This window comes from Aplidium turbinatum, chromosome 1, assembly GCF_918807975.1.
Source record: "Aplidium turbinatum chromosome 1, kaAplTurb1.1, whole genome shotgun sequence".
Taxonomy (NCBI): Eukaryota; Metazoa; Chordata; class Ascidiacea; order Aplousobranchia; family Polyclinidae; genus Aplidium; species Aplidium turbinatum.
Window position 1 is genome coordinate 41,704,176 of NC_137472.1, and position 18,954 is coordinate 41,723,129.

At 36.2% G+C, this 18,954-nt stretch overlaps 1 protein-coding gene across 1 annotated transcript; it reads left to right on the forward strand.

Moving 5' to 3' along the window:
• Positions 1-469: 469 nt before the first annotated feature.
• Positions 470-17,522, forward strand: LOC145769662 (peptidylprolyl isomerase domain and WD repeat-containing protein 1-like). Its single transcript, XM_082581334.1, has 11 exons — positions 470-624; positions 4,020-4,212; positions 10,535-10,666; positions 11,632-11,736; positions 12,233-12,360; positions 12,436-12,653; positions 12,901-13,094; positions 13,495-13,684; positions 14,027-14,143; positions 15,912-16,058; positions 16,442-17,522. Exons 1-11 carry the CDS (start codon positions 474-476, stop codon positions 16,766-16,768), a joined length of 1,902 nt encoding a protein of 633 aa, XP_082437460.1. The 5' UTR covers positions 470-473; the 3' UTR covers positions 16,769-17,522.
• The last annotated feature ends 1,432 nt before the right edge of the window (positions 17,523-18,954 follow it).

The following is an 18,954-nucleotide window of genomic DNA, read 5'->3' on the forward strand; positions in this document are numbered from 1 at the left end:
TTGCTTTCTAAAACCTCTACTGCTTGTTTCACCCTAAAAAGAAGATCTTGAGAAGGTTCTTATGCTTCACCCTAAAGCGGGTTCATCAAAAGGTCCTTATTCAAATTATACTATTTGAATAAGCCCCTTCTGATGATCCTTATACATTAATAAACTGTTATCTTTAAAAATCAGTATCGTTGATTGGTGCACCCAACAATAGCTCTTTCGGTTAAATGACAGATTGTCGACACTGAAGGTTGTCGTATTTTCATCGCCCAAAAAGAGGACCACTTTTGTCAGCAAATAAAATGCAAGTAGACTTTCGCATTTCAAGAATTTTTCACAGCTTTTTGGACGATTAGAGGCATATGCAACAAAATCTAAGGTTAAAAAACTGAAAGAAAATTACTGAATAGGCTATGTCAAATGAATAATGTTTTATTAGTTCAGATTGCATTTGTCCTTTTGAATTTTTTCCAGATGGTGAGTTCATGTTTTTAAGTATATTTTACATACTTAGCATACATACATATTTTAAAAACTTTAGAATGAGTGATACTGAAAAAGAGTCTTTAAAACGGCAATTGAATGAAGACAATGAAACGGAACAAAACAATGAAACTTCTGCCAAGAAAAAGAAAGGTGATTTGATTACATAATGTTTAATATTGTTTATTGAAGAAATAATTTCTAGAATGAGACAACCACTTGTGATGCTGTATATAGGGATGCACAATACAGAATACCTGGCTATTCTAGAATACTTAATTTCGAATCTATTCTGAAATTATGTGGCTATTTTTTCCAAATAATATCGAACAAAAAGCAAAAATATTTATACATACATTATTTTGAATTGTATTAGTATCACATGTCAAACAGAGTACAACATATGATAAATCAAGCATCATAGTACGATGCATCATCAATCATCATACGGTCACACCGAAACACACTGCGTGTCTGCAGTTCTGATAACTGCGCAAACCTTATGAAGGAAGAAAAAGGTCGCTTAGAACAAACAGTCCATGAAGAAAAAAGTCGGCGCGCAAGACGGAAAATATCAACTTTACATTTGTTTAACGTCGCACACTGTTCATTTAACAGATTTATTTTCGAGTCCTGATATCCGAAAAGAAACTGCAAATGCGATTCGAATACATTGAGATTCGAATCTCTAAGATATGGGTCATTCCATTATATTTCAGGTCAAAATTAGAGAAAATGCCACCCACCCTCTCCGATTTGGTTGATTTTGACATATGTGAGAGATGGCAACCCACTGAGCTCAACAAAAAAAAAGTTTTCGAAATTGGTCGAGGGGTTTTAAAGTTACACCATTTTCAATTTTAACCACACGGTGGCAGTATTTCAGCTCCAAAGAGTAAAATTGCCCCAATATCTGTTATACTGAAGCTAGGAAGTTGATGAAAATATGTAGAATACCATTTTGGGGGATGAGGAATCCAAATTTGCTAACAGAATATAAGAAAAACATGTAGTTTTGGAGTAATTTGATTATAAATATTTTTTGAGGTATATATTTTGGGGAGAAATTTGCCCATGTAGCCGAAGAAAAAATAAACATTTTTTTTGGGGGGATGTTAAGTTGGACTTATATTTTGATAAACACACTCCAATTTTGTTGTTCCATATTGTTCCTTGCCTGGACTGGTGGTCAAAATTCTTTCTAAAATTTTGCAAATTTTAAATGCTGTTTTAACATTGTACAGTGGGGCATTCCACTTATAATCATCAGATTTTTTCAAATTTTGTAAACACCAGTCACAGATTTTGCTTATTTTGTACATACTAAAAAATGATGGAAGTAGCAAAAAAAAATTTTGAAGTATCTTCATTGGGGGCCGAGATAAAGCACTTTGAATTTTCGGCTACTTGTAGGATTTTGGAAGCTGAGCACAGTCATTTTTTCATTTTGCGCCTTTATTTTTTGACAATAAATCTTTACCTTGAACGATTTTCGCACTGAAAACATCAGGGTTGCACAGAAAAAAGATGCAAAAAAGGTAGATTCATGCTTATTTCACCTCAAATAGGCCTACTACTTTTTACCAATGAAGTGCCTCTCACTCACAGTACATGCTGGCATAACTCAATAAAATAATGCACTAGGGCTGATGAGGCCTTCTTGCATAAATGAGTTTTAGTGTAGTACAAAGTGGCATTACTTGATTTTTGTGTACAGAAATATCCACTGTGTTTTCAATTTATCCTTGGAAATTTCCTTCACAATCACATCCTTAAGTCCTAATTTGAACTTTGTTTTAAGTACCTTGTAGCAGTTTGGTTCATTTTTTCAATTTTCTGATAAAAATTGGATAAATATGATGCTCTGGGTTTTTTTTATGGGTTGAAAAAAAAACCACACAGGTTTTTTTGGGTCGGGTAAAATACCGACAACCCTGGAAAACATGCATTTTACCAATTTAAGATCCAAGGAATTCATTTACCGTAAATTGCAATTAAAAATATGCTAAGATGAACATTTCAAATGGTAATTTAGGTTTAAAGTTTTTCTTAATTTATTTTTGATACGCTAAGTTTGGGGGAATATTTCGGAGCGTTGGGAAAAAGATCCCAAAATTTTTTTTTTAAACAAAGCAATTGAAGTATAATATTTTCATGAAATTTGATTGATGTAAGTTTTGCATAAACCAAAATATTCAATTTAGAAAAGATCAACCCATATATATCGAAAAAATGAAAATAATTGAAACATCACTGATGCTTTGTCACAATATTTGCAGGGTTCAGCCATATTATGGTCCATTTCTTTAAGAATTGTTTTATGTGTCAAACTACCAATGTTTTATTATTCAGCTAATATCACACACCTAGTCTGATCAAGATTTTACTACCGTTTTTTATCAAACCAGCACATGCACCCTTATCATTTCTGAACTAACTTTTCATTGAAGTAGAAAGCTGCCTGGCCATGATGTTTTTATTATTCAGCAGGAAAGGAGTTGTTAAACAGTTTGGTTTGGAAAAGACGATATATGCTGGATGCCACCCACTTCTGCACTTTTGAAACTAACTCCACCTTCTACATCCACTGGTAGAAGTTACACTTTTAGCTCGCAAGAACTGAACAAACTTGAAAAACTTTTTAACTAGACTGATGTGCAGTTTGGTGTATTTTTTATTACTTAATCCTCACTCAATAATTTCTAAGCTGTACCTATGGGATTTAATTATACTTTTAACTTTTTTGATCATATGGATTGAAACAAATCACTGTCAGATGACAGACATTGCAATTTGCTGTTTCAAAAATGCCAAAACTTCGTGTCAAAGAAATTGGAATTTTGCCAAACTGAGTATCAGTTTTAAACTGCAGTCCCTCTCAAAAAACAGATGGAACAACTAAAATAACTCATCATAAAGACATAACATGAACAGGTAAATAATTTCAGAAAAAAAAAATTTGAGTTTGGTCATGGCTACATGGCCAAAGCACCCCCCAAAGTTATCCCCCCCAAAATTTTTGAAACGTTGTTTTCATCTATAAATAATATATTTTTACCAATTTTGACAAGAAATTCAGATTCCTTGCCCCCAAAAATGGTATTCTACATATTTTGGTTGTTTTTTTTAGCTATAAATTACGAGATATTAGCAAAACTTGAAAATTGGGGGGTCACGATGCCCCTGTCAGGTGGTGAATTTCAAACCCCCACAACTTCTAAACCACTTAGTCAATTTCAAAAATTTTTTTTTTGGTGTGCTCAGTTAATGATTGTGAACTTACTGCCAAAGTATGAAACATTTCCAAGAGTATTGGTTTTTTCATGACCTGAAATATAATGGAATGACCCAGATTCGATATTCTGTATTGTGCATCCCTAGCTGTATAGAAAATCACAATTACTGCTTGACCTAACACATTTAGCAAGTGGCTTGCAGGACACAGTTTGCACACTCCTGTGGTGTTGCTTTAAACCACTAACACTTAAAGTTATATGGAAAGGACTTAGATTAATAAAAGAAATTTTATTTTGTATCATTTTTTTCAGTATTGAAGTTTCAACAAACTTATTTGAACAGCATGCCAAGCTCAGATAGGTATGAAAAAAGCTATATGCATCGAGATGACATTACACATATTGTCGTCACCAAAACGGATTTCATTATAACAGCTAGTCGAGATGGACATGTAAAATTCTGGAAAAAAATGGATATTGGAATTGAATTTGTCAAACATTTTAGGTGAGTTGCTATCATATATAAATTTACAAATGAATGTTTATTTCCCTTAACCATTTTATGGTTTTGTTTCGGTTCAAGTAAAAAATTTCAATTTTACAAGTGTTTGTAGGAACGGAATGGCCCGTTTCGGTGAGTCCGATTCGGTGAGTTCGATTCGGTGAGTCCGATCCCTTAACGGGGGATTTTTTCAATTTTTTTTTTAAATTATTGGGTACCGTAGCTTAATTATCATTGCCGTTTTAGGGTTAGGGGTTAGAGGTTAGGAACTCACCGAATCAGACTCACCGAATCAGACTCACCGAATCGGACTCACCGAATAGTAGCAGACCCTGTAGGAAAGCTGGCCTATAAAAGTATAATGTTTTAGTTTGTTACTGATGTGTCCTGTACGAGAATGCGTTGATCTTCTTTGAATTCTTGTGTATGATGATGATCTATTGAACTATGAATGATGGTTGTGTTACTCGGCTGTGTGTATACGTTAGGATATTTCTTTTTTTTACAGTTTTTGAAATAAAAATGCTTGGGGTCTGATCAGGTCGGACTTCGGTCACATACAGCCAATCTAAAATATTTTTTTAATCAGATGACTTATAGAGGGTGCACGAAGTGCACACTGCGCCGGAATGGCCCGTTTTGGCGAGTCCGATTCGGCGAGTTCCCTATTCGGCGAGAGCCTTTTTCGGCGAGTGCCCTATTTGGCGAGTTTTTGAAAGGGAATTATCGGGTACCGTAGCCTAACTGTTTTCACATCGTTTTAACGTCGTTGAACGTGCAGAAAGGAATAAAAATAAAATGTTTGAACTATTAAATTAAACTTTGTCATGTCAGTTCAGTTGTTTTTATTTCTGACCACCGTATCAAAAACAATACACGTCAACATAGCAAAGGTAGAAGCGACAAAACGCGAACGCTAAAACGTGCTTGAATTCGTCATGTTTGTTCAGTTGTTTTTCAGGTAGAAGTGACAAAACGCGAATGTTAAAACGTGCTTGTGACCGAAGTAAGTTATTGAGTTGAAAGAAATTTGGCACGGTTGCAACACCTTCAGAAAAATTTAAGATGTGAAGAGGAAATAAAAAAAAGAAAATGTTACAAAAAAAAATCATGTTTATATCTATAAGTTAGTACCGGTACTTTTGAATAGTTAAAATGATTAGTTTGGATCAACAAATGTGTGGCCTGCAGCTTGGATTGAAAGGAACTTATCGGGTACCGTAGCCTAGTTATCCCTACCACCAAAAATTTGTTCCAAGAACCCAGTTAGCCTAACAGTTCATTTTTACATTGTAGTAACAGAATGAAAAGGCTAACCAAATGTGTGGCCTATCGTTTTAACGTCGCTAAACGTTGAAATCGTGTAGAAAAGAGAACTTTGATGACTAGGATACGTTGCAAGCCTTAAAGCAGCCGGCGGCCATGGCCGCTAAGTTGTGCTTAAATGACCGCCTGTGCTACCTCCTCCGTCGGCCAAGTTTGGCCGCCGGTTTCTTCTAGTCAATTATTTAATTTCGCAATAGAATGATCGTGGATTAAATGTCGAAAATATGTAGTATCAAAGAGTGATGCAGAATTAGGTCAGCGCATCATAGTCACTACTGTTGTATTGAATACATCCAGCTGCGATCACCAGCGCTGTAAGTCTTGTTTGCAATTCCCGATGTTTATTTTAACAAAGTGTTAATCCGAAGTTCTAATTTACATCGGCTGGCAATATTGTGTTTTTTAAATCGATTCAATGTCGTCGGACATTGAATCAATGTTAAAAAGGAGAACTAGGTTAGTTGACATCCGTGTGTAAAACACGTGTCTTTATAGTTGAGAACGCTGTGGGGGTGTGGGTTAGTGACTTCACACCCTCAATGGTGACATCATAATGGAATAAATGGTCAGGTTTTATGAAAGGCGGTATGCAGTTGAAACAATTTACTGAGCTGCGAGCAGTTAAAACAATTTAGGGTCGTTAGATGGTCCCGCAATACTGGATTACAATCCCGATAAAGCATTTAATGAGTGGTACAACGATTCTATTGCGGGACGTCGCCCAGACTTCAACAACGCTAAGTGATCATTTTAACATTGTTGCAAGTTTAATGCTATTAGTTTAATGCTGAGAATGCTAGTGTAATGCTGAGAATGCTAGTTTAATGCTGAGAATGCTATTTATGCTGAGAATGCTCATTAACAGCCTAGGAAAACTACAGATAAATCTGCATCAGGCATTGCAGAGTGCAAAAACAGTGTTGCAGAACGCGTTTTCGAATATTAAATTCTCATCAGTGCAAGTACGTTTATGAACGCAATAACAACAGTTAAATTTAAACTCAATACAATACATTACAAACATTATAAGGACTTATTGAGATGAGCATTAATGCTGTTAATGAGCATTAATGCTGTTAATGCTATTAATGCTGAGAATGCTATTTACTTGTGCTATCGTTATTGTATTTTGGCCTCTAAGCACGCAGATTTGGCCGCCAAAAATTGTGCTATCGTTATTGTATTTTGGCCTCTAAGCACGCAGATTTGGCCGCCAAAAAGGAGCTCTCGGTAGGCCACGATGGCTGCCGGAAAAAAACACGAGTTTTAAGGCCTGTGATGAAACTGAGAAACATTTACAGAAGCCCTTCGATACGTTGCATTTTTAAGATAATGTATTCAGACGTTGAATCAATGTACAAATGAACTGTTAGGCTAAATGAGTTCTTGGAACAAATCGAAGGGCTTCTGTGAATGTTTCCCAGTTTCAAGGTATCCTAGTCATCAAAGTTCTCTTTTCTACATGATTTCAACGTTTAGCAACGTTAAAACGATGTAAAAACGGCAATTTCTGCTGGTCGGGATAACTAGGCTACGGTACCCGATAATTTCCTTTCAATCCAAGCTGTAGGCCACACATTTGTTGATCCAAACTAATCATTTTAACTATTCAAAAGTACTAACTTATAGACCAGTGGTTCTCAACTGGGGGTCCGTGGACCCCAAGGGGTCCGTGAAGCGATTTTAGGGGGTCCGCGAAAGTTTCCGAGTTTTCAGCATGATTGATAAATTATGAAATTTAAAATTGTTTGTGGTTTGTTTATGTACTTGCCTACAGTGATTCTCAAATTGTAAGTCGCAATGCACTGCTGCGTCGTTTGAAATTGCAAAAGACATGGCACAGAGGTTTGGTTTGGTTAGAACTAAAAATATCATATAAATGACTTAAACCTTTTAATAAGGCTATGTTCTACTTAATTCTTTTGAGACAGCAGGTTGTTGATATGATTAACCTAGACTGCTGACTATCGTTTGCATTTCTATCCGTCCCGGATTTCTATCACCACTCACAGTTAGTTAGCAGTCTACAGTATAACCACTAACAGTTTTGCAATGACTGCGATTATAATTTATAACGAATTAGTATTGATTACAAATGAAAAAAGGGAGAAATTCTTTGTAACGGTTGCAAGTATTCTATTAACTTTTGATAAAATTTATAGAAAAACATTAAATCAGCATATAAATTTTTACGGTACTGATATTTGATCCTGTGTGTCAACATATAAGGTAGCTCATAACTTAAGTCCATCTCATCAACAGTCAAGTTCGTTGCGAATTCAGCAAATTCTTCTAAGGAGGCTATGTTGCTTCGAAACTTATGTAACATATTATGATTCCATAAGGAGACGCAATATACCAAAATTTTAAATAGAATTTTTAGGGGTCCGCAACCGCTTCGAAGGCACCAAAAGGGGTCCACCCAGACAAAAAGGTTGAGAACCACTGTTATAGACATTAAACATGATTTTTTTTTTGTACATTTTTTCCCCTTCATTTCTTAAATTTTTCTGAAGGTGTTGCGACCGTGCCAAATTTCTTTCAACTCAATAACTTACTTCGGTCACAAGCACTCGTGTTTTGTCGCTTCTACCTTTTTCTACACCTTTGCTATGTTGACGTGAATTGTTTTTGATATCATGATCAAAAATAAAAACAACTGACATGACGAATTCAAGCACGTTTTAACATTCGCGTTTTGTCGCTTCTAACTTTGCTATGTTGACGTGTATTGTTTTTCATATGATGGTCAAAAATAAAAACATTTTATAGTAAACATATATTTTCATTAGTATATAATAATCTTTAAATATGTTAAACTTGATAACGTTGCTCGGCTTCGTATGCCTATGGTTAAATAAAAACAACTCAACTGAACTGACATAACGAATTTTAATTTAATAGTTCAAACATTTTATTTTTATTCCTTTCTGCACGATTTCAACGTTTAACGATGTAAAAACGGCAATTATAATTAGGCTATGGTTAGGGATGCACAATACAGAATACCTGGCTATTCTAGAATATTCTAGAATACTTAATTTCGAATCTAGAATTTCGAATCTATTCTGAAATTACGCGGCAATTTTTTCCAAATAATATCGAACAAAAAGCAAAAATATTTATACATACATTATTTTGAATTGTATTAGTATCACATGTCAAACAGAGTACAACATATGATAAATCAAGCATCATAGTACGATGCATCATCAATCATCATACGGTCACACCGAAACGCACTGCGTGTCTGCAGTTCTGATAACTGCGCAAACCCTATGAAGGAAGAAAAAGGTCGCTTAGAACAAACAGTCCATGAAGAAAAAAGTCGGCGCGCAAGACGGAAAATATCAACTTTACATTTGTTTAACGTCGCACACTGTTCATTTAACAGATTTATTTTCGAGTCCTGATATCCGAAAAGAAACTGCAAATGCGATTCGAATACATTGAGATTCGAATCTCTAAGATTCGATATTCTGTATTGTGCATCCCTAGCTATGGTACCCGATAATTCCCTTTCAAAAATAAAATTTCAAAAACTCGCCGAATAGGGAACTCGCCGAATAATAGCAGACCCACACTGCGCAGCCCTCCAAAGTTTGAAAAATTGAAGTGTGGGAATATTTGCAAGAACTATGCGATATCTTGGTAATGGAAGAAGATAGTTTGTCGTATAAGGTGTCAACTTGTGCGGAATGGCCAACTTCCTGTCTGATCTTAGTAGATTTTACTAATGGCCAACATTATCGGTCGTTATGTCAAAAATCCCATGCCGTGAAAAAGTTAAAGTTAGAAATGATATTTAGAGATGAGTGGATGTTGATGTTGGTGATATTAAAGAGTTAGGATGTTGATGATGTTAAAGAGTTACTTCTAAGATGATTGAGACATCTTGAACACATGAACAAAAAGAATTTAACAAGACTAGTTTGAAATATGGTAGTAGTGGAATAAAATGAAGCCAAAAAAGACATGGCAAGAGACAGTGAAGGTGTCTCAAGAAAAAAAGAACTCAAAACTTAAATTAAACTGAGACTATTGTCTTGTAAAATATCAAACCAGTTACCGTATGTCATATGGATGTGAAAGTTGGACTTGCAGCAAAGAAGTCTACAAAAAAATTAATATTTTCAACCAGATCTACAGAAGAATAACCTACTATAATTATCATATAAACAACACATTACAATTGAAGCAATTAGAAAAAGAATTGCAGTGCAAGATGGATGGGCAAACGATGTAGCAAAACAAAAGATGAAATTCACGGGATATATTCTGAAAAGATTGGCAGGACAGCTACATCACTTGATGATTGAAGTGAAGGTATGGTGGAATGGAAGAGGTGTAGGGAAGAAGGAGGCAGGATTGGGAAAATTATGTAAAACAGTGAGCTAACGTCAAGTACTGGAGAAGAAAAAATAGTAGCAGAAGAATGGGACATGTGGAAGCAAATAGGTGCCAACCTTTGGCACGGAGGTGGCACATGGGCTAATGATGATCTAAATTTAAATATGCCAAGGATAGAGACTAGAGAGCACTGGAAGTGGAATAATCACTTAGGCAATCGGTTGATGCTGATGTTTCAAAATGATGACAGACTTCTGAGCATATTCTTTCCGAATGGCCCGTTTCGGTGAGTCCGATTCGGTGAGAGCCCTATTTGGTGATTTTTTTTTAAATTATTGGATACCGTAGCCTAATTATCATTGCCGTTATAGGGTTAAGGGGTAGGGTTAGAGGTTAGGGTTAGAGGTTAAGGTTATGGGTTAGGGTCTTATTTCAACGTTTAGCGACGTTAAAATGATGTAAAAGCGGCAATGATAATTAGGCTACGGTACCCGATAATTTTCAAAAGAAAAATCAAAAAAATCACCGAATAGGGCTCTCACCGAAAAGGCTCTCACCGAATCGGACTCACCGAATAGTAGCAGACCCATATTCTTTATATCATTTTTAGAAATTTGCTGTAAATTTAAGTATTCACTAATTTTTTCAGGGCCCATCTTGGTGCAATTACCTGCATGTGTGTGAGCTACAGTGGGGAATTGATGTGCACTGTTTCAGAAGATAAAGCGATGAAAGTATTTGATGTCGTCAACTTCGACATGATCAATATGCTAAAACTCGGGTAAGACATTATCGTTTTGAAGTTCACTATGTTAGTTAGTGTCAATATTAAGCAACACTTTTTACACAGTAATAGTGTTTTCAACTACTAAACTATCAACTATGCTGTGATGAGGTAATTGAGGTGTTTTTGACTAAAATTTAAAACACTGACAATTTTGTTAGTTTTTGGCTTAACAATTTTGTGTTCATACGCCTTTTTAAATAAAATAACATTACATATCTTTTCAAATGCACCATAGACAAAAAAAAATCTCAAAAGTCTGATTAATTTTTAAAGCTCAATTATTCCTATCGTTATAGGTGGTATAATGGTGTAAAAATGTACTTCCACAGCCTTTTCACCTTTTTGTCTAGTGAAATTTATGATTATGTTTATAGTGGGTCATTTAAAAGATTACTCAAGTAAAATCTATTCTAATCACTAGATCAAAATTTTGAATTTGTAAATAGTAAGCACCCTCCATGGTAGACTTTCACATGATAATTATCTTGTTTGATACAAATACAGTACATACCGCACACAGTATTGCTCAACACAAGTATGAAACATTTGCTGTGGGAAATTTAAGCCTGTTACCATCATCAGTCCATCACATGTGGAAAAGTATTTACCAAAGATATATCTGACCCTTCATTGTTTTCAACTTTTTCCAAAAGAATGGAATCTGCTGGAAACCTGGATTTTTATAGCTAAGTAACTTTTAAGACATGGGTTGAATAAAAATATTAACAAACTACACAAAAAGGCTTGAAACATTTTGTCGACTTAAATTCAATTTAAAAAATGTTGCATAATAATGTTTATCAGTACAGACTATGGGTAATGCAGGTTTTTCTTCTATTGCACTGCTATAGAAAAGGTTACTTTCGAAAAGTGTTTTTCTTGCTTTTTTGCAAATTATTTATCTGAGCAAAGAGTCAAAATCATTGTACTAATGTCATATTTCTTACTTTCATGTTCAGGTATGTACCTGCTGTCAGCGAGTGGGTTTACTCTGGCGGAAGTCGAATCAGTGCAGTTGCTGTTGCAATGAGGGAAAAGCCAGTTATCTATGTTTATGACGGAAGGTTAGTTAACAATGCAAAGTAGTATTGCTTTGCATTGTTGAAGTCCGCTCATAAAACTAAAGCGAAGATCAATTTAGTGAAAAAATCTGTTTCAGCTTGCATATAGACGGAATGTTGTTCAAAATGTCTCTCGTTTTTGCTATCTGGGCAACGTCAAGAGAGATACAGTACTTGTGACATGTAGAAACAGAAGTCAGTTGGTAAAAATACAAAACTAACATTATTACAAACACTCATACATCCAATTGCCACATATCATATACGGTACTGTATGATTGTATGAAAAGCAAAAGTTAACATGCAAAAAATGTGCATTAAAAGATAAAATAGGCCTACATGATTATAATATTAAATACTTGTTATATTTTATATGTTTATTGTTATACATTAAATCATAAAATACGGTAACAATAAACGAAAAAGAAAAATATGTATCATATGAATTTTTTTTCAACTTTAAACTTTTTTAATTAAACTAATTTTTAATACACTTCAGGGGCAGTGGCGAACCTTTGCACGTATTGAATGACCGGCACAGCAAAAGCATCACATGTATTTGCTACAATCCAGTGCACAAAGTTGCTATAAGTGCAGACAAGGCTGGCATCTTGGAATATTGGAGCAGTAAGTGAAAAGGAGTTTGTGTCAGACCGACAGGGTTTTATGTTTTGTAATTAACGTGAAATCTTTTGTCATCAGGTCAAGAAGGAGATTTCCGATTTCCTGAATCAACTGTAAATTTCAAGTTAAAAAGCGACACCGATTTGTACGAGTTAGCCAAATGTAAGACTCACGCATTGGCCATGTCCATGTCACCCAATGGGGCACTTTTTGCCTGCACTGCTCCTGATCGCCGAGTCAGGGTCTTTCACTTTCTTACTGGAAAGAAATCGCGAGTGTTTGATGAATCACTGGAGGTATGTTCCATTGTTCATTGACTACTAACACATCTTTTATCAGTTTGTCTTGGTTTAGATGATTTCTCCAGTCGCAAGATAGCCTACTTCTAATATTTTCAGCATACTTTTTAATGCAATCATGTACAAGACAAACTGTTTTGTTGGTTGGTGTTCTTTTGACTCGATTTTCTGCCACGTGTTTGCTGGAAGCTTCAGTACACTAGCCATAGCTAGTCGTATTATTTTACGTACTCTTTATTTTTAGACGTTCGTTGAACTCCAACAAACGAAAGCTCAATTGGCCAACATGGAATTTGGAAGAAGAATTGCAGTTGAGAGGGAGCTAGAAAAATCTCCGCAATGTTTTGGTTTGAATAATTGCATTTTTGATGAATCTGGTCATTTTTTGCTTTATTCCACAATGCTTGGTATTAAAGTCGTCAATCTCCATACAAACAGGTAGGATTCCGAACAATTTTGCGTATGAAGTTATAAAAAGTTGATTATCTGTATAGGCATTGTTGATAGATTTTAATTGGATTGATTTTGATTGTAAAATTTGTGGCACATTTCAATTTTTAAATCTTTCTTGAAATATAGCTGGACAAATCGTCGCTCCACTTTTAATATCTCCTCTGGTAAAGATGAATTCAATCATTTGCACGAGGGGCTAGAATTGTTTAAAAATTTCATGATATTTCCTTTAGTTACAAATCCAGTAAAATTGCAGTAAAGTTAACTAACTCAAACACCCTTTGAAAATTTATTTCAATTTTTGCTCTTATGTGTTTTCTGACTTACCATTACTGAGATGTCTTCTGGCCAAATAATGAAATAACATGTTTCCTTGTGTTTTTAGATGCTGTAGAATAATAGGAAAGCCGGAAAACGTTCGCTTTCTTCATCTTGCCATGATCCAAAGCACAACCAACAACACAAAAGCGGCCTTGACTGTTGACATGAAAGCGTCAGAAAACCCTGCCTTGCAGGAAGTCACTTATGATCCAACTATGTTTTGCACCGGTTATAAAAAGAATCGATTTTATATCGTGAGTAGCATTGTTACTTGCTTAATGCTTACCATTGAAATTTGTACTTTTTTATAAGCTACTATTGCACGTAAAGAAACGCACATATTTGAGGGCTACATCGTAACAAAAAAATTAAAGTTACGGCATGTTCTGACGACAAAATATAAAAGACGTTTTGATGAACATGCGGAAATAAACCAGAAAAAAATTACAAATTCCAAAACAAACGTGTATCCAGCGAAGAATAGTCCAGTAATCACATAAACATGAAACCAAGTTTAACACTGCTTAAGTAGGAAACTCAGGCTTTTTGAATTGCTTCAATGTCTTCAGACAATGAATAATATTATATTTTTAAAGTTTACAAAGCGATCTCCCGACGAATCTCAGAGTTCAAGCACTGATCGTGACGTTTTTAACGAACGACCATCCAAGGACGAAGTGATGGCTGCCACACAAATGCAAACAGAGAAACGGGTAAATGCAATTAATATAGATTAAGAGCAGGATGATTTCAATTCTCTATGAACCAAAATGGTGAAAAATAGTTGGGTAAGCGCGGTTCACAGTTTATGCGGCTGCCGTCAGGCCAGGGTCGCCAGATTCTGAAGGGCAATATATCCAAAATAGCATTGAAAAATATATCAAACCTAAAAATATTACACCAGTTTAGTTTATTGGTTTTATTGATGAAAAACCAAATTATACAAAATACAATAAACACAAAAACTTCGCACCAAGTTTATACCAAACAGATTTAAAAAACCAAAATACATGCAAAAACTACGTTTTACACATGGTTTGAACTGTCTGAATAATGTCAAATTTCTAACTTGAGAGAAAAAGGGTTTTCATTTTGGCTATTTATCATCATCATAATCCATCGTCGGTGTGTTCCCCACTAGTGGGGGTGGCCGATTGTTTCCGCGCAGTAATTGTTTTAATCCCTTTTCTCCATTTCACCCTGTCCCCTGCATCTTCCTCCTTCAGTCCGACTTTTTTAAATTCATCCTTCACTTGTTGTTTCCACGTTATATCACTAGCAAATCAAAAAGGTATAATCTTTTATCACCATATCGGTATCACGGAATATTTAAGGTGGCCTCACGCTCACAGTTTAACAAAAATAAGGGAATCTGCTCGATGCTCTGCTACAGAGTATGCTAGCCTAGTATGCAGACAAATTTATCATAAGTTTATTGTTGCAATGAATAACATGTTTTTTGTTCAGCATGACCTTGAATATTACACCACTGCCAGCAATCGTTTTATACTAATAAAACAATATAGCCTGCCAGAAAAATTTCAAATCATTGTCTATGTTTTGACCTTGAACTATCTGACAAATTTACTTCAATTAAAAAGATCAATTGAGATACTACAATGCTGTACTTGTACTGACTGTCAGATAACTGGAACATACACATATGCTTACCAACACTTAAAAACTTTACTATTTTTACTCGAAAGTTACCACGAGTCTGTAGGTTAGCCCAGCAAACAAGAAAACACCTGAGGTAGGCTCTGGAGCGTAGCCAGCACAACTTTGCGGGGGGTGGGACAAATAAGTATCTTTGCACATGTCAGTAAGTTTGGCATCAAGGCGGCGAAAAGGAAGTACCCAGAGAGGGGTCTGGAAGGCCTTCCCCCACAAAAGAAAACTTAAAAATTGCACATTCTGAGAGTACTTTCACCCTAAATCATTAGTAAAACTTTGTCACATGATGCCAGAATCCCTGCATGATGCTGTAACAGAGTGTGAAGTTTTATTTGAAATATTTTGAGGGTAAGCAATTTGCTCCCCTCCGACTACGCCACTGGTTAGGCCAACAACCCAGCAAAAACTACAACACACACCTTTATTTTTCTTGATTGCAACTCTACCGAATGCCGATTGAGACGAAATCATCTTCCGGTAGCTGCATCAGACTCACAAGTAAAATCTACTGTGAACTGGTCAACGGTTGTCGTTTGCCGCATTAAGTGTGTGAACCGCGTTTAATAGCCTAGAAATGAGACTAGACCCACTTGGCTAAATCTGCCACTTGCCCTACTTTCAGTTATTAGAGATACAGCGTAACAATTTGTCAACTGACTAACTATTGGGCTAGTGAGTGCTATTGAGGGAGTTAGGCGAGTGATTGACCGAAATGAGCTAAGGTGGGCAGGGAGTCGCTCGCTAACAAATGTGTATGGCTGATCAACTGACATCATATTGCAATTCTATAGAAGCTCTATTGTGCAGATTTACGACAGTGCAACCATACACACAACCATGGGTGACGTTACCGTGAAGTTATTTGGTAAAGAGTGTCCTAAATCGACTGAAAACTTTTGCGTTCATTCGAGAAATGGCTACTACAATGGACATATCTTCCATCGAATAATAAAAGTAAGATTTTTTTAACATGCATTGCTACCAGCCTTTGTTTTCTCTTGTTGATATTGCTTGTCTCGGTTTACAGTAAGTTAAAACGTAACAAACATATTGTCACCAAGAGAATGTGGTTAGTGAAGTGACTAGTTTCCTCTCTGAGTTCAAATATGCTACTGCTGCTAAATTTATACAACCTATTATCGGTATGTGTCATCTCATAGTAATGGAAATGTTTTGTTTCGCATTGTATTTTTTGAACATGCGTGCTTGATGCTTCACAAGATAGATATTTGCAATGTTTTTTGCAGATCAATGTGCAGATTTGCAAAATTTTATGCAGATCACATCATGACTCTGTAATTCGATCCCAATTTTTTTCATTGTTACCTTTATTGTAGGGGTTTATGGTTCAGACTGGTGACCCCCTCGGAACAGGGACCGGCGGGAAAAGCATATGGGGCGGAGAGTTCGAGGATGAATTCCATCCCTCCCTTCGCCACGACAGGCCGTACACTCTCAGCATGGCCAATGCAGGCCCAAATACAAACGGATCACAATTTTTTATCACAGTGGTTCCCACGCCATGGCTAGACAACAAACATACAATATTTGGCCGAGTAACAAAAGGGATGGAAGTTGTCCATACAATTGCCAATGTCAAAGTCAATCCAAAGACCGATAAACCTCATGATGACGTTGCCATTGTCAACATCAGTGTCAAGTAGAATTCATTGTCGCCACTTCAGAAGTTGCGCGGTGACAAAATTCTCTGATCTTTCCGGATCGCACGCACGTCACGTGCTGAGATCAGTGGAATGAGGCATTTTTGTCGAAATGCCACAAGGACGTTTTTATACGCCTTAAAGCAGTTGCGCTTAAAAATGCAGCTTGTGTTGCTGTGGTCGTTAAACTTTCCTATGGTAGCAACCATTTAACCGCCTTCGATTTTCAACAGACCGCAGGAAAGTATTGTTGAAGTAGAAAGGATCTTACTACGCACTGAAAGTAAATATTGGTAGTCTCGTAATAGCAGTTAACAATATACGAAAATAAAATAAGTCTACTGTAATTTTGCTCCGTTTCTTTTATTCTAGATTCGATATTGGTGATAATGTAGTCCCATAATCAGTTGTTAAGTTTTGGAAATGAGATGCTAAGGTTATCGTTTGTGTTTCCAACCCGGGTTTATTGTCTATGTTTCGCTACTGAATCCCCTGTTTTAACCCTTTGCGGTCGAACGTCATCCCTGGGATGATAAACAAAGTTATGCAATGCAGTCCAACGTCATTCTTGGGATGATATCATGTAGCAGCTATAGCCTACCAAGTCCGACTGTTTGTATAGGCTGTGCGAGAAAACCAGGCAGTGAGAAAAAAGTCATTCTTTTGTGACTTTTATCTGGCAGCTGGATGCCTTGGTAGTTTATGATGCTTTACTGTTTTATGTTTTGTGAAATAAAACTGAACTTTTAGCATCTCAAAAGAAGTTGTGTTAGCTGGATGTTGTAAATTAGCCTAAGTCGTAAATATTGACTGCATACCAATCTGATCGTAGGCAATAGCCTACAATAGTTTAAAAGCAAAGAAACCTACGTGGTAGCTCAACACAAACCTAATTTTATTGCAATTTTTTGGTGTTGCTACAATGACTATGTGCTATGCAGCACTAAATTGCATCACAGAACGATCGTGTTCCAATGTGAAAGTTCACCTGTACTGGAGACTGTTTCAAAAAGTTGCATGACTGACAGATGATCATGACTGAAGCAACGTGTTTGCTTTTGGTATCTTCGCAAAAGCGCAACATTTTGTTGCTATGTTGTTTGATTTTACAATAATCATTTCCATGTTTGGTTTGGTTTTTGAATCTTTATCCTCGGACTGACAAATCCTTGATAGGTTATTCCTGGTAGTTTCGCATACTTGCAGAGGCTCTTGAGTCTTGATACAGGGCCGGTTACCGAGATTGACAGAGCGAATTTTTCCGATTGTTGAAGTCTTGTTGCCGGGGAATTGTTCCATTCCTTAGGTGCCGCTGAACGGAGAGCAGTCCTGAATGCGTTGCTCAAGCGCACACCCCGAGAGTCGAACCAGTGCCGCGTGATCTTGAGCCGGCGCGTAACCACTGAGCTAACGGGGCGCATTTGCGGCATAAACCTCTAAAAAGGCTACAAGTAGTAAAAAAAAATCCGCGACGCGCAATGACAATTTACACTTTCTGAATATTGCCTCTTTTGAAAAAGAGAAACCTAACTTTCGTGATTGCAAGACTCGAGAAATAGAATCTAGATGCTTTGGTGTTTCTACAAGCTACGAAAAGAAATACCTAATGGTGTCGATAATAAGGCTTGGGCGACGTTTTGAGTTTTCCAAAGACGATTGTGAAAAATCAAAGAACTTTGCAAAGTTCTTAGTGCTGTTGAAATGACAGTCGAATATCTTTACAAAGAGAATGCTGACTTTCGTCTGACTGAAAAAGTGGTAACGTTTACCTTAAAGAAGCTGAAGACTTAGGCACAGAAGACATCAGTACAGAATAGGGATCTACAAGAAAGGTCGGAAAAACATGTACAAAAAATGGGAAATGTAGAACTGATTCAATCTTTCAAATGTTTAGTCTCCCAGCTACCTACCTGATATTAATTCAGACACAAAACTCAAAAATTGTATCCTCTAAAAAAACTCGTTTGAAGACTTTATCTGCCGAGCCCTGGCGGTTATATGGAAGAAGACCAAGTAATTGTTAAACTCATTAAAGAGTACAAGGCCAGGATTCTTTCTGAGAAGTTTGCTTCCTTTCTGTAAGTGAAAATCATTCCACAGCAAAGAATAATGAAAAAGCGATGCGTTTTTTCCCAGCTACAAACAAAAGACCTGAAAATCTTAGATTCCATTTTGCCTAGCTTACAATC